Source organism: Monodon monoceros, unplaced genomic scaffold, assembly GCF_005190385.1.
Source record: "Monodon monoceros isolate NGI ecotype Baffin Bay Population unplaced genomic scaffold, NGI_Narwhal_1 Super_Scaffold_12, whole genome shotgun sequence".
Taxonomy (NCBI): Eukaryota; Metazoa; Chordata; class Mammalia; order Artiodactyla; family Monodontidae; genus Monodon; species Monodon monoceros.
This window is the reverse complement of record NW_021703768.1, coordinates 39,482,263-39,504,770: the sequence shown is the minus strand read 5'-3', so window position 1 is coordinate 39,504,770 and position 22,508 is coordinate 39,482,263. Positions and strand designations below refer to the sequence as shown.

Here is a 22,508-nt window from a genome sequence, read left to right as displayed (position 1 = left end):
CACCATCTCTTCAAAAGTCACTTCTTCTGAGAAGCTGTACTTGATCACCCTACTTCAAATTCTGTCCCCCTTTTTTTTAATCTGCTTGATTTTTCTTCATAGCATTTGTTATTGCTTTCACTGTAATGTGCACTTATTGTACGTCATCTGAATGCATCACAAAAATAGAAGCTTCATGAAAGCTTCATGTTTACTGCTATATAGCCAACACATAAAATAATACATAGCATGAAGTAACTACAAGATAAATATTAGAATGGGTTAATGAATGAGTGAGTGATTAAGTAAATAAATGCATGATTCATTCAGAATCTGTCATTCAGATTCAGAACCTTAGAATCATCCTTGATTTCTTACTACCTCAATGCTCTAGTCTATATCCTGTTGTATTAGGATAATAAGGCTAATTACCAGCCTAAGGCTAGGCTGATGTAATAAATAGACATAACAATAATTCAGTGGCTTGGGGCTTCCCTGGTGGTGCAGTGGTTGAGAGTCCGCCTGCCGATGCGGGGGACACGGGTTCGTGTCCCAGTCCGGGAAGATCCCACATGTCGCGGAGCGGCTGGGCCCATGAGCCATGGTCGCTGAGCCTGCGCGTCCGGAGCCTGTGCTCCGCAACGGGAGATGCCACAACAGTGAGAGGCCCGGGTACCGCAAAAATAATAATAATAATAATAATAATAATAATAATAATTCAGTGGCTTAACGAAGATTTTAAAAATTACTTCTCACTTATAGTTTGAACTGTTTCAGGCTCCACTGGGCAGCTGGGCAGCTCCATTCTGTGAAATTATTTAGAACATTAGTTATTTCCACCATGTTGATCCACCATACCCGTAGGGCACTTTCCTCATCTGTCCTATTAACACTGGACTTTCCTGGCTTCCAGCCAGTTAGAAGAAAAAAGAGAACATGAATGAAGCACATCCCCAAGCCCAGAATAACCTACATTATTTCTGCTTAGATTCCATTGGCAAGGATGTGATCATGTGCACCCCACACACACCTGCAAGGGAACCTGGGATATAAGCCTATTGTACAATAGCTTATGCAAAAAGGGAAAAACAGATTCTGATGAGACAACTGCCATTCTCCTCCACATCAGTCAATTTCTCAGAATATTTTTCAGACCAACTCCTTCCATTCTCTTCCTGCCAAATCTAAAAAAGTCCTTCCCTTGCCTGAACCACTATGATCCTTGACTTGCTGTTTTTCTAGCCTTTAGTCTTTCATCTCACAAGCTTATCTCATTCCGAAATCCAAATGACTTTTCCAAATTATCACTGTCATTTTTAATTTGCTGTCTCAAAATACTGCAGCCAGCAATTCCCACATATGTCAGGTCAGAATTATTCCTCATGGATTTCAGTGCTCATCATCCTCCAACTTTACTAGGGTAAAGGAGAAAAAGATTCTAAAAGATAAAAACATAAAATAAATGAGTCCCGCACATTACATACTCTAGTCCACATTCATGGATCTGTTTCTCCTAAAGTTTTTTTAGAAAGGAGTCTTAAATTTTCAGTTATGTAACATCACAATATTTTTTTTCTTCAAGGCCCTGGATATAGATGACTTTCAGATCAGTGTTTGATGACGGAATTGGAAAGTCACAAAATAAAACTGCAACGAGAATTTGCCTCGAAAACAAACCTGTTATCATTAGAACATTAACCTAAGCAATTAAATTCCCTCAAGCAATAGTTTCTCTATAATCCTTTTGTAAAAGCCCATTTTTAAGGCAAAGACTCTCACTGTGTGATCTGGGGACCTCTGAGCAGGTGTCTCTGAAACCTTTTCAGGGGGTCTGTGAGGTCAAAACTCCTTTCATAGTAATGCTAAGACATTTTTTACCTTATTACTTTCATTCTCTCATGGGAGGACATGGACTTTTCCAGAGGCTACAGGATGTGTGATATGACCACAGTTTGAATGAAGAAGCAGATATGAAGATTAAGCTGTCTTCTATTAAGCCAGATATCTAAAAGATTTGCAAAGATAGAAAACTGTACCACTCTCTTCTTAGAGAACAGAACTTATGGTTACCAGGGAGGAAGGGTTGGGGGACAGGATAGTTAGGGAGTTTGGGATTGACATGTACACACCACTATATTTAAAATGGATATCCAACAAGGACCTACTGTATAGCACAGGGAACTCTGCTCAATGTTATGTGGCAGCCTCGATGGGAGGGGAGTTTGGGGGAGACCATTGGATACATGTATATGTATGGCTGAGTTGCTTTGCTGTGCACCTGAAACTACCAAAACATTGTTAATCATCTATATACTCCAGTATAAAATAAAAAGTTAAAAATATTAAAAGATTTTAAAAAAGAAAACTATATCACTCTTCTTACTAGATTTTTTGCTTTGTAATCTATACTTATTTTTCATTAAAAAGTAATTTATGTGATCATATGGCACATTATTTTAAATAAATAATATTTCAAAATCATCATTTAAAATTTATATAGTAAACACTGACAAATATAACTCGCATAAACCAAAATTTTTTGAGATCCTCAATAATTCTGAAGAGTTTAAAGGGGTCCTGAAATCAAAAAGTTTGAGAGTCACTTATTTAAGGAGATAAATTACAGTTTTGCTAGTCAATTTCATGCACCCACTTCACCATTCAGCATCTCCCCTCAATTCCTGGAAGTAAGGAGAGTGGACCTCACTGAAGATGTTTATAGAATGGTTTCCATTCTCTGATCTAATTTAGTCCTCACTGAAGCCATCAAGGACAAAGTATTGCTTCTTTGATGTTCTGCTCTTACACATATGAGGGAAAGACAAGGGAATTGAGAATTGTGCTGAGAAACAGGTAGAGAGGTCATTAGAAAAACGGGCTCAGGGCGGCTCTCATGCATAACTAATGACTGTAAAGTGCTTTACAGATAGAAAAGTGTCATGTCATGGCAGAAGCAACCACTGTGTGTCTCTTGCTTTAGGAGAAACTGCCTCCTTCCCTGATATTCCCTATAAAGACGATTTAAAATATTCTTAGTCTACATAGTGGTTCTAGAAGATTTTAATTTGAATAACCAAAACAACATTCATCATTTATATTCTTGGACCATCACTCAATTCTGTAATGTTACAGATTCAATTCTAATACCAGCCACTTAGCCTGGCCCTCGAGAAAACTCTATGCCACGGCCGAAGGCTGCCATAATACACATTACAAATGCACACATTTATCCACAAGAATGATTTCATAGAGTCCATCACCACTACAAAATGAAAACAAATAAACAAAGCATTACTCAATTCCGGTAGTTAATTCATTAGAAACAAGTTCCTATATGGTGAGTAAGCAGTATATCACCAGCTTTGGTCCTAGATCTCAATGGTAGAGAAGCTGTATTATTTGCCTGGCCTGGCAGGAATATTTCTGAACAGTCAGTTAACAAATAAGGGTTACTCCTAAAATTCTAAAAGGTCAGGGAAAATATTTTTAGGCCTTTTTAAAAAAAATTAATGCATTTGTTTTTAAAGTCAGTTCTAATCCTACCATTTCATATGCTGATTTTCACCTGTGAGACTAATATATTATCTAGGCCTAGGTGTGACTGAAATTATTTCTTAGGTCGTTTTGGCCTTGACATACCTGCTATTAAGACATTGCTGGGTGAAACACCTCCAAGCCCTGTTTTGCAAATGACACATAAGGACATTTTCCATTAACATTAATGAGACTTATGAATCCATTGATGGGATAATAGAACTAAAAGGTGAATTTCTATTGGTGATATACAATCCTTCATCCAAGTGTTAAAATTCTGGTAAACAGGGAGAAATTTGGCCATGCATAAAATGCCGCAGTGACTAGTATCTCCGAAGCTGTAAAGACTTCAAGGATATAGCATAGTCTTAAAAATACGAAATGTACTTTGATACAAAAATGAAATTCTAAGTAGTGATCTCTAAAATATTTCCATACATTACTGAAGGAAGTAAATGATTTCAGAATTTATTCAGCATTTTTATTCTCCAGAAACTGATAATCAGTTTCATTCTCCAGAAACTGACAATAATGTATTTTCCTCAGTTAATCGTTTTAGACATCAGCATTCATTGTTAGTGGAGGAAAATTACTGCATTTTATAAATAAAATCACTCATTTTGTTTCATGAATTAAATCTTAAATGTTATTTAGGTTGCCAGACTATTTTTATTTCAAGTATTTCTTCTTGAGAACTTATATCCCACAAAAAAAACTCTTGGACAAAATTTTAAATAACTATTATTTATAGTCTGTGAGTTTAAAATGAGATTTTAACTGTTTAGCCCACAAGCACTTTCCCCTTTATTGCTTAAAATATACTGTTTCAAAGTATATACGCTCTCTTTCCAAATAAAACTTTTTTTTTCTAGTTCCTGCTAGTTCTCCCCCGAAGTCAGATATTCTTTTTCCTTTGCTAAACCTATTTTTAAAGTAAACCTCCTGTATATAATAAAAACAAAGTAATATTTGATCTAATAAGTAATTATTGAAAATTTTAAGGCAAAACATGATCTTAACTAAGTGTGGGCAGTTTTTATTAATGGTAAAGAAAACTTATTTAAAACTAATTGAGACTATAAGTAATCTAAATTATCAAAATAACTGCAGACCAGAATCTGTACAAGTAGCATTTTGCCAGTCATGTCTTTACTGTGCTCCGAACAATTCTTTACTGTATGATATTACAGAACTGTGAAAAAAAAATAGATGTAACATTTTGAAGAAATTAATTAAAAAGCTATTGGGAAAAAGTAAAATCCTTCATAGCCCCTAAAAGTTCATTCCCACCATATTTTACCTTATCATATTCAGTGGCCTGTCTAGTATTATCTCCATATACCTGCTAAGTTTAACAAGTTTCAAACAACACATTGTATTTGTGACAGGTCAAAATAAACAGCAACTCTTACCCATGAGAAAAAGGAAAGTCAATGCCTGAGTTACAGTTAAGGATTATTTTCTGGAGAAAGAAAAAAAAAATTAAGCTCCCTACAGAAATTCTTTGATTTCACGAAACTTGGGTTTTGTCTTTTTTCATTTGACACATTTGTGAGACTGGGACCAGGCAAGGAAGAACATGATGTGAATTTGCATACGTCCAAAGCTGGGAGATGGTGTTGTCTGTATTACCATCACATGAAGCAAATAACCAAATTTTCTGACCTCCATTGACGGTTAGTTTTCAAACAGAGGCAGTATTATCTGTTCCATGCCAAAGACACACACACATACACACATACATTGTTTGCAAACTAGAAGAATAGTGAGTAACAAGATGTAACTAGAAACTCTCCCTTCTTTTTGAAACAAGAGAAAAACCCCACAGGGAAGGACCAAAATTATAATTAACTGAATGCTACTCAATTAATTTGAAATGCAAGCCACAAAATCCTTGGTTATAAATCCCCAAGCTGGGTTATTCGTCATTCCAAAAAGGGCACTGCAAGCTCTGTCCCAATGGTCCCCTCGCTCCCAAGTGGATGGTAGTGCCAGCCTCTCTGTGGTGGAAGCCAGATGGAGGATCAAGGCAGGCTTCCACGGTTTGCCCAGTGAACTGGTCACGAAAAGAAAGTCACGCCACACCTTGTGCTTGCTGGGAAAGAAAGGGCGCTCCGCCGCTCAGGGACACTCTAAGATGGTGACGCATCTTTCTCGGTACACGGTGTGGGACGAAGCGGGGAGAAGCTTATTACTGAACTAAATGTTTTTACTGATTGCCCTTGAGTCAGAGCCCACTGACCCCGCAGACCGTAAGTGGTTATAGCGCAGACCTGTCATTTCCAGGCAGCAAGAGGAGATACCGGATTAGTCTAGGACACCTCGCGCTGAGTTTTCTCCTACAGCCCGCCACCCCCTAGGCCTCTGAGGCGCGGATAAAGATGCGCGCCGCGCTGGGGTCTCCGGCGAGCCCTGGCCAGGGGCTGCGCGGGGGCGGCATGGGACGGGATGGCCGCGCGCGGTGGCCCGCGGGGACCGAGCGGCGGCTGCGCTGGCGCGCGTCCCACCCGGTGTCCGAGGCCCGCCGCCACGCAGAACGGCCCGGATCGGGGCCGAGAAAACAAATGACTGCTTTGCGGCCCTCCCCATTAAACAATAAAGCGAGCTGTAAAGCCTCAGGTGCCGTGTTTGTTGTGCCGTCTGCGCCGCGCTGTGGCTCCGGCCGGGGCGAGCCGAGCGCAGTGGGCCGGGGAGCGCCTCTTCGGCTGATTCCAGGGAAAGATAAGGAGCCGCCGAGCCACCAGCTCTGTCTAGACTCGCGACCTCACAAGTCAAGCGCCTTGTTTGGATTAGCCCTCCAGATCTGCCAACCTGATCAACCCCTGAAAGAGAAGGGCCCAGCAACACCCTTTTTTCCTCTCCTGGACCACGATTGTCCCTGCTTTAAGGGATCAAGGGCTGACTTGCCTGCGGGAGTCATGGGGCTGGTTAGACCGCTGTCGGGGCCCCCATTCCTAGCACCCACCCACCCCAAACCCGAGTGCAGCCCGGCTCTGCCCTGCCCGCTGGACATGGGAAACACTTCAGAGGGGAGACCACTAGGAAGACCGGAAAAATTAGTTGCCAATCCAATCAAGTCCACAAATAACATCACCCTGAAATGAGCACGAACTTTTGCTCAGTGGAAGGGAAAGAGGGTCCTAGGCGTGGAGAGGGCTGAGCGGAGTCTCCCCGTAGGGCTCTCGTAAAGCTCAGGTTAAGGTGCCTTTCTTCCCATCTGGTGAAAAGCAATCTTACCCCCCAACTTTCCCCCCTAGTCTTAGGCGTCCTCTTTTGGAGAAAAAAAAATGGTTTTCTTTTTAGAACGCTTTGCTTATCATTGCTGAGCCCTTTTTCAGAGGCATAATTAAGCAGAAAGATTTGCAAAATAAATGTTAAAAAAACTAAAAAGAATGAAGTACTCTTTAAGTGCGGCTCCGGGAGAGGCTGGCTTCACAAGGCGTAGAAACTGGCTTCTCGGAGCCAACAGCTTAAGCGCCATAAAAATTAAAGGATGTGATAGTAACAATGCTCACAGCAAACACTCAGCAGCCTTCCCTCCTGCCCCTCCCCCTCCTTCGCTCCCAGTGAACCAACTTCTCTGTCTACACTTCAGAAGTCTCCGGGAGGTGTGGAGAGATCCTCCATCACGACTTGGGACATTGTAAGCTGTGAAGTTTATGTTTGTGGCGCCTGGGCTCAAACAGCCATTCAGTGGCTTGCTCGGTTATCAAGAAAACAACAATCAGAAAAGATCAGTAAACAGAATCGGCTGCCAGCGCCCTGAATTAACTACTTACACTTTAGTTTAAAAATACCCACTCACACTGTACAAGTTAATTGTTTTTATTTTAAATAATTAATGAGAATTCAAGATTTGCAGCCATTTTTTGAAAGTAACACTTTTAAAATAAGGGCACAAAAATAATCCCCTCCCCCTTTCTCCCAGCGCCCCCAAAGAAAATTTGACTTGTCTTGTTGTGACATAATCTTTAATTGTTGATTAGCAGCGAGGAAGCAAATAGTCCTTAATGAATAGAACCCAAGCATAATTTGGATTATAAATCTCCTTTACAAAAGTTGACTAAACTGAACTTTACAGATAAGAGAACAAGTACTTTCTGCTTAGTTTACTTGTATTAGCGGTGAGATTAAACTCAAACTGGCTGGGTTCCATCCAAACTTAGCTCTTCTGGTGGTTTGGACCTAGTTTTTACTTTTTTTTTTTTTCTTCTTTTTGAAGAAAAAGGAAAAGGCTAAGTAAATCCACAGGGGGCTTATAAGAAATATTTCAATGAGATCGATCTTATGGCTTAAAAATTCAAGGTGCTAGAAAAATGCTAAGTACTTTGACGTACCTCAAAAGCACACTGTGTCTTTCTGGCTTTTAGCCAAAAGGATAAGATAGACCAAAAAGGGAGTCAATAGATGGGTTTAACAACTTGATCAGGGTGAAGAGCAGCAGAGCAACACAAAGTCATCTATTTAATCTTGGATTCCAAAAAAAGTTGTGAATTGGGAAGTGGGTAGACACACCCACGCAGAATCTCAAATAACCAGAAATGTTACTTCAATGAAGAAAAAAAATCTCTTCAAATATGATTCTAACTTAGAAAGGACCTTTTTTTAAAATTTTTAATGGTAAGAAAAGCCAGATCCATTTGATGAAAGGAAAAGACAACGACAGTAAACTGACACAGAGGATGTTATTGCTCTGAACAATAGGGAGAAAAAAATCCTGTCTTTTTAGGAGTATAGATGTTGATATAGATTCCCTGATTTAAGGACAGCATCCTGGATGTTTTTAGTTGCATTAAATTTTAGCTTGCAGAAGCTGGAGGAAATGAGTCATAATGTCCAGAAGGAAGAATTCAGAGTAATAAGGGGAGGGAGGATCAAAGATAATGGCAAACAGGAGGAATTTCATTAGAAGAGCACCGCTCAAAATTCGATCTCCAGAGGTGTGCAGGGAAAAGGAGAGTATGTGCAAAAGATGGTTTGCAAACAAGAAGACATTTCAGCTACACATTTTAGAGCACATGCTGAGGAGTCTAGAAGGGAACACACCTTTCATATGAATAATACAAGAACTGGAATGCTATCGACCCATCAATCCATTCTCAGCCATCAGGCAACATATATCTTGAATCTAGCAAGTGAACCCAAATCATTCAACACTTCCCTCCCAAATTACTGTACTTAAATTCGAGCTGTGGACTTCAGAACAGACTGACATCTATATATGTAAAACATTATCTCCCCACACACAAACCTAATCTTAGAAATAAATGTCAGGATGAAAAACCATCACAAAGATGTGTGCCTCACTTAAGTACCTCTATTGCATTCAAACCCTAAATAAAGTTTTTTTCCTAGTCCTAATGTTTTCAAAAGTGTCTACTAAAGGCTATGGCTGGGAAAGGAAACTTAATGGTTTTCAAACCAGGGCTTGGGCTATCAGTAACTCCGCACTCCTGATACCAATATCCATGTTGTACCTGCCATCCTTGCACTTATTAGTTAGTCGCCTCAGGTATGACGGTGAGCAAAAAGGAAAATCAAAGACAGGCGAATAGAAACAGTGAATGGGAATATGAAAAAGTCAAGTCTGGTGCAAGAGATTAGAGGAGAGAGATGGGACAGAAAAGAAAAAGAAGAAGAAGGAGAAGGAGAAGAAGAAAAAAAAGAAAAAAGGCCTTTCTTGGAGAAGATCCATGTGAGATAAGACATAACTCCTGTTTTTCTCAACAGATGACTACAAGCCATTATTACTGAGGCCAAATTATTACCCCTCTGTCAAGAATTAGACACAACAATCAAAGTAATCAACGGGCATGTCTAATGCACTGTAACATTTTCAATGCAAAGTTTGTTTTCTCTCTGGCCCCACCACGTTAGAGCCTGTAATTAACCCCTTATGTAGGACAAAGCCAAACAAAAGCCTAATTGAGGCTCTTTCCCGACTTGCGGCAGGTTTGGAGAGGGTGAAAGCGACTTGAGAGCTGGGGAGACGCGGGGCTCCCGGGGCTCCAGCCCGGCCTCCACCCCACTCGCCGTCAGGGGTCCTAAGGGGCGCACGCCACGAGACACACGATTAGGGTACGTTAGCTTTCGTATTTATTACGAGTTGTCAGATGTTTAAAAAGGCATTACACTGGCGCGTACAAATGCATTCAGTCTGTAGAGAGCCAAAGTATCATGGGGGGAGGGGGAGGGGAGGAGACAGGGTGGAGCCCCCAATCCTTACTCTACACCCACAAACGAACCGAGAAGCCTGATTTCGAACAGGGCCATTTCTCCTTCCCTGGGTTCTGGTTCTGGCCCAGGAGCCGCTGCTAAATGCCAGCGGGCAAGGTGTTAAGAGCTCATGTCCACGAAACTCCGACCGCACGCAACCCGGACTCCTGCCCCTAGAAGGCGATTCCCCACCTAGTCCTCGCCGCGGCCCTCCACCCTAACCAATCACCCTCGTAAGGTTTTGGGGGTCTGAGTTAAGGGAGAAAGAGAGAAGGGGGGAGGGGGATAGGAAACAAGTTGGAGACGGTGGGGAAGGAGAGGCAAGAAAAGACACCCACTGACTGGTCTGGGAACTGGTGAGAAAACTCCCCTCTCTCCGTCTGGTCTTCCTGCGCAAATAAAGCAGCATTTCTCAAACGGCTGACAGCCGCCACTGGTAAATAATGGTCATACTTCACTGGCTAGGCAGAAAGCCTCTCTTTTAGCGAGAGCTTATACTTGAAATATGGGTCATTTCAACGATCCTAAGCAGAAGACTTTGGTATAAAGCACTCTAAGAAGATAAACATAGTGACTCAGGATCAAAATCCATTTTAAGCAGGACCCTCTTCCTATTTTGGGTGGGGTGGAGTGGGATGGAGGGTGGGGCAGGAAAAGAGACAGGAGGAAAGAAAGGTGGGAAACAGGACAGAGGAAAGCATCTCATTTTCAAAAAACCAGTAATATTATCACAGCTGAGAGCAAAAGGCTTCCAACCAGTTTTGATCCAACTATTGAAATGCAAACTTGCAAGTTCAACCTTAACCATCTGCATAAAATATCACACCTATTATATGTCAGTTTACCCCAATTCACATGCAGTCTTTAATTTCAGACATTTTAATGACTTACTTGTAAACATATAAAAGAGGGACCCTGGATCATTGTGTTTATTTATTTATCTATGCCAAACATTTATTGGTGAAATAGTCCTGAAGATATAATTCTACATATGGCGCTTTGATTTCACATAATATTTAAGAAAAAAGACAAAACACATAGAATTAGACATATAATTCAAAGACCACGGTACAACCTTTATCTTTTTTTTTTTACTTCAGCAAACAATACATAATGTCAAATGACATGAAAAGTGGCAAGTCTTCCGACAATAAATAATAAATTACTTTATAATTTTTGCAATGCAAGAGCAAACAAAAAAAAAGTTTCCTTTTTTTCCTCTTTATTTCCAGAGAGAGCGAAAACAGTCATTTTAACCAATAACTATACACATCTTTGGGGGAAAAGTTCTTGGACAGACACAAGTCAAACACAATCCCGAGACGCTTGTGGCAAAATAGAGGTAACCTTGTTGCAATGCTTTATAAGTTGGTTTTTAAATCTGAATTCAAAAACCTTTAAAGTCGCTTCAGACTTCTTGATAGAGGATGGATCTCAAAAAAAAAAGAGGGGGAGGGGCAAAAGGAAAAAAGAAATCAGCTACAGGACATGCTAGAGACCCAGGATTTCAATTAACCCCTTGTTCAAGTCAACTAAAAACATCGCAAACCAACGCAGCTCCACCTTCCTGAAAGGACTCTTTCAGCCAAAGAGGCCAGTTTCTCTTTCTGCTCATTTGCTGGAGCTCCTGTTTGGCAAGGCAACGACCAATATAGAAACAGCACCATTCAGAATAAGATGGACTAGAAAATCTCTATTTCTGCTTTTCTCTAGATGTGCAGTGAAATGAAAATGCTTTTTTTGAGATCCTTGAATATAAATCCTCTACGTTTTAAAAACGTCTTTTTTTTTTTCTTCAGTACTCCTAAGGTCATTGGATAGCATTATGTTGGGTTTGGGTTTTGTTTGTTGTTTTAATTCTAGTAAAATCCCATGATTGTCTTCACAGTGTTGCTACCATATCACCTTGTCGTTAAAACAGACTTCGTGCGTTTCATGGAGCATTCATTTCTTGATTCAGTTTTTATTGACTGGGTCGTTAAATACTTTTGTTTCGGAGTTCAACATTATAATTTCCCACTTTCTCCAACAGGGAAAAAAATACATCTGAATGAATGTTCCTCATGCCTCAATTGGACTGGCTACCATGCTGTTAGGTGTATCTGGGAGCTGAGAGGACATCGACGCCACTTCACTGCCAGTGGAATTAGAGCCCGGTCCTCCTTCTGAAAAATTGACCTGCATAGAAGGTTAAGAAATGAAGAAAGGAGGCTGTGATCGTATTCACAAAAGGATTATAAACTTGTCCTGTGTGTGTGTGTGTGTGTGTGTCTGTGTCTGTGTGCAGAGACAGATATATAGATAGAGATATCCGCACATATAATTGAATTTTAACAGGCTTAAAGAAAGCCTACAAGGAAAAGAACTTGGGAAGAAATCCTCTCGCTTTCCCATCTTCTAAGAGATCTCTGTTTTAACTGAAACTGAATTCCCAACATTATGTTGCATTAAATTATTTAAGAACAAATGTGTTTCCCACTGTAAAATGGCATCGCAACTCTACCATGGATGCTCGAAATAAAATTATCCTGCTGGCTACGTGTTGCCCTGGGAGCAGGCAAGTTCTCAGTCTCTAGGCATCAAAGCCTCTCTTCTTGAGTTGGAAAATCCATAACACGCCGCTCAGATCGTGTGACGGGAGATTCAGAGGAGGCTCCACAGAACAGTGATTAACTCCTCAGAGGGTTCACAGCGTGGCCTTTCTTCCTTGCTGTTGGTCCTGCTGCCTTTTGGCCTCTTTCTCTCTTTCAATCAGGCTCTTCCTTCCGAGAGGAGACCCATATATTATAACGTCAGCCACATTATAAATATCTGGCTCCTTCTCTTAAGCCGAAAGTATTGTGTTGCTGTGGTAAACCTTCTTCTCCACTCTGCTCCCAACACCTCCCCATCCTCGGCTTCCCTTCCACTGCTCTCAGCTGACACTAAAGTTTCAGGAGGTGCAAACACTTGGCTGCCCTGAACCCTCCCCTTACCTGCCTTCTCTGATCCAAATAACTGGTAAGATTAGCCTGACATTAAAAATAATTTCTTTTTCCTAATTCCGGGGTCTACCTTCCTTGCTATCTTATTGAACTTTCCCACTGTGAAGCCAAGGGACTTCTCAAATCTGCCTCCTCTAGACTGGCCCACTTTCAAACAGACACCTGGGCCAAGCCCTTTTAACCCCTGCCTGTGGCCCATTACCCAACTGTTGCCACAAAGAAAGAAAATGCCCTCCAGGTAAATTTGAGGGGAAAAAGTTAACCTCAATTCAAGCTTTATTTTCAAAGAAAGGAACAAGTTTTTCGGATGGATCTTATTTTATAGAACAAGATCCTACAGGGCTGTTTATTACTTAAGAAAAAAAACCGTATGTGTACATATATCATCTCACAAAAGATATATACTTAATAATCTTAGTTATCTTCACCCAGGTGAAAGGTGAGTTGAGTTTTCTCTTCTCTGGATGTGTAGAAATATTAACACGAAAACCGGTTTTCACATTATTATCTCTCTGATTGGTAGAACTCAGGTTCCTTTTGCTATACATGCCCCACAGTATGTGACTGTGAAGGATATTTGAACTTACATACTAAAAAAATGTTTAAGCACTCCTACATTTTAGATTAAGATATAGTCCCAGAAAGAGATATAGTCACAAAAAGTATCAATCATATCTTTGAATAACTGAACTTTTTATTGATATATTTGAATAGTGCAGATGGGTGCCTGCTGACCATTGATAATAACATTGATTATGTATTACGACATTGATTATTATTACAATCACCTTGATTTAGGTCCTTAACTATACCATGCTCTAGGAGCTGAGAAGGGAGTACATTTACTGGCTGCTGATCAAAATGCCAAGGTGATCTCTAATGTCCCTTCTGACGCTACAAGTCGAAGATGTATGATTCTGCAACCCAGGATACCTTCCCACGCGTGTCTATTTAGTTAGGCACCTTGAAGTTAATCCCTCAGAACAGGCCTGATTGATAGAAAATTCAACCTATATGGTCAAACTATGAACTCTCACAGAAAAGACTGACAAGAGGTTTGTTTTCCTTGAGTGCTTCCCTCCTCTCTCCAACACACCCCCTTCGTCTCTCCCCAACCCTGGGGTCGGGGAGCACCCTCCTCGCTAAACCCCCAGAATCTTTCCTTGTGTGACAGTTTAACCAGAATCTCCTTTCTTTGGAGATTCAGCCTCCCCACTCTGGGAGCTGACACTTACCAGTTGCTGAAAAGCCGGCTGATCTATGTCACTCTGCAAGGCGAAGTCACTCAGTACTTTCCAAGGCGGCTGGTAACTTTGCACCTCCACTGGGTTTGCCTGTAAGCCACCGTCGTGTCTCTCTGGACTGGCAGCCACCATGGGAGTTCCTGTCATCCCCTGGATATTCTGTGAATAGGTCCCCCCCCAATCCCAACAGGTTAATGAGCAAACTCCCTCCCTGCATTGTCTGTGCAGGCTAAGCAAATATACCCTGGTATTATCTTATCTATATAGTGGCCTTTATTGACTCAGTTAATCTGCTGGGCGTATGGATATTAGCCAGGGTTCAGTTTTGTGTTATTACGTTTTGTTCTTCTGTTTCTGTGGCCTGGACTATTAGGTCTGCTTGGACCTTATTAAGCGAAATTCTGTTTCGACTTTCTTCTTTCCCTTTAAATTCACTGTTAATCCCAATTCCGCCCATCTGCCTTTCCAGGCCATAGCATCTCAGTGGAAAGCTGAGGCAGGATAGGCCTCCCTTCAGCCTCTAGACATGGTGATTTTCTGGGCAGTTTGTTAGTCAGATCTGGGGGTAGACTTTCTGCAGGCAATTCTCTGGGAGCCAACCCCGACTCCCAAGCACTTGGGTCAGGCCACTATTGTGCTATTATGCACTAACCAACTTAGAAAATGCCCTGGCCCAGGCTTGGCCAGTCTGTCAAATTTAATGACAGCACGTTTTATGGCATTTAAAAATAGGGCCTAAGCCGTAAAAAGCAAAAAAAAAAAAAAAAAATTGCTGGTTGGTGGGGGGAAGAAAGAAACTCTTTAGTTTAACTTAACCAGGAGGTCTGCCAGTTGGGTGCCGCTCTGGGCCAGGGATGATTGTGGGTAATAGTGCCAGGGGCCTGACATCTCTGGAGACCTCGGCTTGACCTGGAGCAGAAGGTGCCCTGTTTTCACGGGTCACCTTGGGGCACTTCGCCCACCTGGGGGCTCTGCTGCAGGCTGCGCACGGGGGACACCGGGATGACCCTGGATTAAAAAGGAAGCCAAGGAGTTGTCCCTTCCTCCTCTCGGCTGCCTGAGGAACTGATGACCGGAACTTTGGCAAAACCGGCGCCAGGCCTCACTGCCCACGGAGGGGGCGACGGCCCTTCCGGATCCGGGATGGGGCGAGGCTGAAGGGCACGAGCCCACCCCCGCGGGCTGGGGCCTCCCGGAGCAGCGCGGGCCGCGGTGTGGGCGCTGGGCCGGGCACCGGCGGGGGGGCCTCTCCACGGGCAGGGGTCGGGGGGAGGGGCCGCCAGTGCCGGGTCCTGCTCCGGAGCCGGAGGGAAACGGCGCCGGCCCACCTGGGCAGCCGGCACGCACACCTCCTAGGCTTCCCCCTCTCGTCCCGTGCCCGGGCCCCAGGGCCACTCACAGTTTTGTCATTGGGTTGCTGCTGCTGGAGCTGCTTCATCATGATGCTCCGTTTCTTGTCCTTGCACCGCTTGTTCTGAAACCAGACCCGGATCACGCGGGGACTGAGGCCGGTCATCTCCACCAGTTGCTCCTTCATGAGCGCGTCGGGCCGGGGGTTGGCGGCGTAGCAGGTCCGCAAGGTGTGCAGCTGCTTCTCGTTCAACACAGTCCGCACGCGGGTGGTCTTCTCTGGCTGCTTGTGGACGTGGGGCCGCAGGGCCGGCTGCCGGGCGGAGATGGGCTCGGCTGCGGGGCAAGGGGTGCCGTGAGCGGGCCGGGCCGCCCGCCCGCGCTGCTCCCGGACAATGGGCAGCTCTTTGCAGCCTCGACAGACAAAGCAGGGGCGGCAGAGGTGGGGGTAAGGGGCGCGAAAGGGAGAATAAAATCTCGCTTTCTAATCTCAGAGGTCAATGCTCAGTAATCCGGGCCCGGAAAGCAGCCTTCGCCCCTGCTCGTGTCAACATGGAGTCAGCAAAGGGGCGCACGTCTCAGGGCCTGTCCCCCTGCTCACAGCAAGGGCGGCATCGTTCTGCCTTGTTTCTCCTCCCTATGCGCCTTTTCTAGTACCCGGACTGGGCCCAGGTTACACCGAGTCCACACACACCCCCACCCCCAACGCACAGGCGGTACTAGGGAAAGAAACGCAGAACCCCAGTGACAGCCAGAGACACTACCCCAGCGGGATGCCTGCAGCGCAAAGGCTGAGGAGAATTCTGACAGAGAGCTTGAACTTCAGTCCCCAGGGTACAATTATATCAAGAGGATAAAGAAATTCGGGATTTCGGCCATCTCTCCAGGCTTTGATCTTTCTTAGTCTACCTGGATCTACTAAATCTACCTGGATGTTCCTGATGTGATCTGATCCCAAGAAAAGGAAAATCGAAACTCTTTAGAGCTGCCTGGCCTCTAGAGAAAAGACAGCTGGGGAGTGTTCTGGCTCCTGACTCCCTCCCAATACTTCGGCCTCTTCTGTGCTTCCCAAAGCAGAGCGCAGGTTGCACCTAACAGAATTTGCCACCTCTGGCTTTGCCCCCCTGCAAGCTAAGTCACAAATCCCCCAGGACGGAATTCTTAGAGCTGCCAGAGAGCAGAGGAGGAAGAGTTGTAGTTTTCTCACAGCCAGAACTCAGGGCGAATTGACACTTTAAAAATGCACAGGGCAGATCTATTAAGACCAGAAAGCAGGTTTGGAAACGTTGTCTGCCTTCTTACCTGTGTCCCCCCTCCTGGCCAACCTTGCTCCATTTCTACTCTCCTTCCTGGGGCAAGGGCCCTCAGATCTGTTTGTTACAAATCTTGCACTTTCCAGGACCCCCGAGGGTCAGGTCAACACCTATGGGGTCAATTTAGTGTCACAGCAACAGGCCCGAAGATGAAATTCTCACCAAATCAAGTAGAATGAACGGTTTAAAGAGGGAGGCTCCCTTTCAAAGGCAATTACTTCAGATAAGCTTGTGGACAGTTTTAAATTACGGCTCTGTGCGAAGGCTTGCAATTATTAAAACTATCTTTTCAGGCCCACTCTCTCACAAAGGGATACAAATAAATTTTTAAAGTATTTTGGAGTGGGGGGGGGCAGTTTGCAAGGGAAAAGGAATTGAGAGGCTAAATAACTTGAGGCCACCTAAGCTTCCTTCATTGGGTTAAAGGAGGAAGCTCCAGGGGCCCAGAGCTCCACCCCTTTAATTAGGCAGCTGCGGGGAGAATACCTGGCGGGGAGCTGAAGCCCGTTTTCAGTAAGCCGCGTTTTGGAGGCCAAGGTGAACTGGAAGTACTGTTTGGGCGTGTGCAGACACGTGTGCCCAAGTGGTGTACATTCACGGGCACCCACATCTAGACACACAGACGGGTAGCTGTGCTGGGGGGAGTCAAGGGAGACAGTGAGGGCATTGAACCTTGCTGCGAAAGAGTGAGCGCGGTGCAAACCGCACCCAGAACCCTCCGCCTCCGACCGCAGCAACCGCCGCAAGGGTCCCAGGGTTGCTGCGGCCGCTGGCGCGCTGGCAGGAGTGGCGCTGGCCTCGCCTGGCGCCTGCCTCCCCGAGGAGGGCCTCCCTCCGCGCCCAGAAGTACCTGCCATTTGCAGCGGCCGCGACGGGTGCAGGGGGCTGAGCGGGTCGCCGGCGCCCAGGCTGGCCCTCTCCACCACGTCGTGATCCGCGCGGCAGAAGAGCCCGTCCTCCCGCAGCGCGAACTCGTCCCCGGGGATGAGCTGGCGGCTGCAGGCCACGCAGCGGAAACACTCGATGTGGTACACCTTGGAGCGGGCGCGCATCACGAAGTCGTTCTTGCTGAAGCCGATGCTGCACTTGGCGCATTTGATCCCGTATAACCTGCGCGGGGGCCGGGCCCGGGGCGGGAGGGAAGCACAGAGAGAGGTGGTCACTTCAGGCGGGCGCTGCCCCCGACCCAAGGTCGCTGGCAACCTCGGCCACAACGCCCTGAGACACTGAAATCAGCATTCGCAGACAAGCTGGGAATGGGAGGGTGGAAATGATTAGATTTCTCTCGTTTCCCGCTCCATTTCCCTTTCCTATGAGCTTGTGTGTCTCGATCCGTACCTCTTAGTTGAAAACGCCCAGTCCAAACCATCGAAAAATGTTTGACGTGTTGGAAGCCTGGGCCGCTGCTCCAGCGACCAGTCCAGGGTGGCCCTTGCCGCTCTTGGCAGGAAGGGGTCCAGGGGGACTCGGGAGTCACTGGCCCCAAATTTTTGCCTCCCTATCCCCCAATTTCTGCTGCTAGAAACGTCTCTAAAACTGCAACCCAAATCCTCCTTTCAAAAGAAAATGAGGTTATGGAATGAGATTGTCACCCCACTCGGTTTGAAAACACACAAATGCACAGGCAGAAGAACAAAATGAAACCTCTGAGGGTTTCCAGAGCCCTTTCTGCACAAGCCCACTGCACTTTTCCCCAGCTAAAGATCTTTTCCTCAGGCAACAATGTTAACAGAAAGTTTCCTCTCCCTTCCTCCTTTTATTATTATTTTAAAAATCTGCTTTGGTTCCCTCCATCTTTTTCAATTTGCTGAAGCATCTACCTTTATTTCAGTTTGTTTGAGAACCCTGACCAGACAGAAAAATGAAAAGACCCACTCCTAAGGTCTTCCTCACTGCTGACCTTTCTTTACCAAGAGACAATCCTTGTAGGTTTCATCTAGAGGCTCTGCCCTGGCCCCCTCTCCGCGTTATCACTAATAATCAAAGCAGGAGCGTTCCTACAAAGAGAGAATGGAGGAGAGGAAAAGACCTACACAAAGGGGGGTAAGAGGGGGAGCCTCGCTCCCCCAAGGGGGGAAAGGCATTCGGAAATCTAAACGGTCTCTCTGTTCTGCTTTTACAACTACAGGATTTCAAAGGGACACACACACTTGCACGCGCATACACACACACAGTTGAAAGAGTGGAGAAGAAAATGTAAAAGCGATTGGTTCCTTCCACTAACGTTTAGCCAGAATTAGGCACAAGCAGGTCTGAATACAATTGAGCAAAACACTATCTCCACAGGAGTAAAGCTACTGCTAGGGTTGAGAAGTGAGCTCTCCCTCTCCAGAATCTCCAGTTCACAAACCAATCAAGTAAACAATTGAAAATGGCTCATTTGTCAGAGGTTAGAAGGTAGATTCAAAAGTTTTCCCTCCCTCCGCCTACTCTATGTGAGATCTTCCACTTCATAGGATGAGGACTTTACCTTGCCTGTGACCAAACAATTTGGAAAATCCCTCCCCCTTCCTCTAGCTCCCCACTTCCCCTCTTTCCTCCCGTCCTCCTCCCCCACCATCAAAGTATTAATAAACGTTTTTTCCTGCACTGTTCAGCTTTATTAAAATTACACTCTCCACTTCATGGTTTTAAAATAAGAAAAAATACTGCACACTAAGTGAGCAGGAAAAAATTGTAACTGCATACTTAAATCACAGCTAAACTTTAAGGTTAAGTTCTAAGCTCCATAAACTCTGACTTACAGAGCTAATTACTTGTTAACAGCCACTGGAGAACTTATTTTTAAATATAATATTTTGATATTATTCGACATAATAACAAATCGACATAATAACGAAGGTGTTATCTCTTCTGTTTTGTTCTTAAAATAATATTTTCTTTGGAAATTCTACTTCCTTCCTAAGGCAGAAAATGAAGTTTCTGACATATGTATACACAAGTCAGAAAATTTGAGATTGGCAAAGCATAAAGTTTAGACGCAGAATAAATTGAAAGAAAATACTTCAGGAAGTTCCTTATGTGGTTTTATTCTTGACAGTAAGGGCAATTCACTCATTTTATCAGTTACCAGATTTTAATGTGAGAAAGGAAGCTGTTCAATTATCTAAATATACCAATTGTTCGTAGACAGATGATGGGCAATTTGATCTGCTCTGTCTAATTCATCAGCTCAGATAAGATAAGAAAGAAGACAGTCAGATGTCACCAAAGGGTTAATATTTAAAAAGATTAAATTTCCGGTCTTTTTTACAGAGAATATTTGGGTTGGTTTTTAAATTTTCCAGGCAGGAGTCCTTACCCTAAAAGTAAAAGGGCAATATCTCTATTTGCTCTTTCAAAGTACATCTCTAAATATGCTTAGGTCAAACTATTTCACCTATTGCATTGACATCTCCGAAGAATCTGGAAGTTACTAATAAAATACTTAATTAAAATAAATAAAAAAGAAAAAGCATTGCATGATACAATAAAAACCAACCAACCTTTTTTTTTTAAGTTTAGAAACCCCAACTTTTCCATCTTGATTTTTTTTGTTTGTTTTGGAAGGGGGAGGGTAACAGAGGAAAATAATTTGAGTATCACAAATTCCAAGAGCAATTATACAAGCTTCAGTGCCACATAATTTATGGGAAACACTATCGAGTTTCGCAGGGGTTTTTTTCCCTCTAAAAAGTAAAATGAACAGCATAGGTTAATTTACGTATTACACTTACAAGGGTAACTTTTGCACGCCGGAATCCATTAAGGCAAACTTCACCAAAGGACAAAGCCACACAAAATAATAAAGAATGGGGAGAGAGAGGGAAATCTCACAAAGTTAAGGAAGCAGTACAAATGGCGTACCTGATATAATCTCTTTTACAGTAGGTTTTCCCATCTCTAACAAAGCACGTACAGCTCTCGTCCAAATACTGATTACACTCCGCACATTTCAAACATGCCGCGTGCCATTCCAAATCCGGAGAAACCCTCAGAATATACTGATCGTGAATTTGATTGCCGCAACCAACACATAGGGAAATCAGACGTTTTTCTGAAATGAAAATAAATACATGATTGACTAACCGTTTACTTCCTACAGAGATAAACACACTTTTAGTGTCGTTCTCTTATAGGGCGTACTCTGCGAGTTTTTTTTTTTTTTTTAAGAGTATTGCACTTTGGGATGGTAATTGGAGTGTGCCATCAAAACCCTGACTCATTTTTAAAAGGAGGTGGAATATATGTAAAATGCGGATTTGAATAGTCTACATTTGTAAGCCTAGCACGCAATCAAACCCGTTCATTTTGTATTTCTTTTTCCTCCCTCCTCCCTCTTTGCCATAATCATTGGGAAAGATTATGGATAAGTCAAGTCAAAGAAAAGGTTTTGACTAGAAGCGTTAAGTGAACGCAGGGATGTCTATATTTTCCATGAAGCACGCTCTTAAATAGCACATAGGACTGGAAATTGTTAGCAAGAGCAGACATCAATACAGTTGTCACTCGTTCTCTTTTGCAAGTCTAATGCTAATTCACATCTCCGGGTATTGTACTTGCAGGCGGACCTTTGCAACAGAATAACCTTCTCGGAGAGCTCAGGATTCCCGAGGAGGAAACCACCGCTTAGCACCAGAAGGCTAGGGTTTTGGAGGGCACGCAGGCGAATTCAAACACAAGGTACGATCAGTTTCCCGAAGATCAGAACCGACAGCAAGCATGCAGGCGTGGCGGCAACAAGAAAAAGCCACCTTCTCTCTCTCTCTCTCTCTCCAAGCAATGACTCGAACTCCGAAGAGCCCTTGGCACCCTTGCCTGAGAGAGACCCCCGCACAAGAACAGCACACCGAGCCCCACAAGGTAAAATCGCCTCTTACTTTTTGGTGGATCTCCCATGTCTCCCATATCTGTAACAGGGAGTAATGTCCACAGTGAAATGGTGGTTGTACAGTTGGTGACCAGCCCACAGAGAGGATGCTGGAGCTGTGGCTAAGTGGGAAACAGTGGCCCCTAGGGTTGCCAAGGCTGAGAGAGCCGCTGCCCGGCTGCGCCGCGCCCTCGCGGATCGGGGAGTCCAATTTAAGCCGGCGGAGCTGGCGGAGCGGAGGCGCTGCAGCGGCGGCTGACTCGAAGCGGCTCGGGCACCTCTCTTCCTTATCTCTTACTCAAACTTCTCTGCTCCAACTCAGCTCCATCGCCATTGGTCTGACGCAGCGCGCGGGGACGTCAGGCGAGCGCCTCGCCCATTGGCTGCGGGGAGTGCGGCGCAGCTGTTCTGATTATCATATTTCAGCCTCGTTGCTGCCGTGCGCCACTGACCGCTCAGCGAGCCCGCGGGAGAGGATTAGGGCTCCCGAGGCGAGTTGCTCGGGCCTCAGGCGGCTCTCCCCCGATGCTCGGGCGGCCCGGCCGCTCTGGCTTTTGGCTTCCTTCTCCTCCTCCTCCTGCCCCCTCCCTTGCTCCTTCTCGGCCGCGCCGCCAGCGCCCTCGCCTCTTGTCGCGCTGCTCCTCCGCCCTGCGCTCCTGGGGTCCCCGCAGTCCGGCTGGCCGTGTTGCGCGCTGGGCTCACTTTTCCGCCGCCGGTGGCGAGTGGCTGGTGGGTAGGTCTTCCTGATGAAGAGGTCCTTCCCGGGCTTTAGGAAGAGGGGCGACTTGGAACAGGCCCTTTGCCTCGTTTGGTTTCGCGCTTTGGCGCACAGCTCCGGGCCTGGCCGGGCTTTGCTGCCGGGCTTTGCTGCCGGGGCGGGTGAGTTCCCGAACTGGCTGCGCGTAGCGCGCTGGGAGCTGGCTAGGGGAAGACGAACCGGTCATGGGATGAATAGACCCAGAGGAATTGTTCGCTGCTGCTACCCCACTACCCCGTTATCCCTGACCTCAGATCTCCAGAAACGTGGGGGGTGGGGGGA

At 44.7% G+C, this 22,508-nt stretch overlaps 1 protein-coding gene across 1 annotated transcript; it reads right to left on the bottom strand.

Annotated features, from left to right (window-relative positions):
• Nucleotides 1–10,950: 10,950 nt before the first annotated feature.
• ISL1 (ISL LIM homeobox 1) lies at nucleotides 10,951–22,060 on the bottom strand. Its single transcript, XM_029218320.1, has 6 exons — nucleotides 21,480–22,060; nucleotides 20,467–20,656; nucleotides 17,471–17,730; nucleotides 15,357–15,643; nucleotides 13,949–14,116; nucleotides 10,951–11,907 (listed from the first exon to the last, which is right to left on the bottom strand). Exons 1-6 carry the CDS (start codon nucleotides 21,505–21,507, stop codon nucleotides 11,791–11,793), a joined length of 1,050 nt encoding a protein of 349 aa, XP_029074153.1. The 5' UTR covers nucleotides 21,508–22,060; the 3' UTR covers nucleotides 10,951–11,790.
• Between the last annotated feature and the right edge of the window lie 448 nt (nucleotides 22,061–22,508).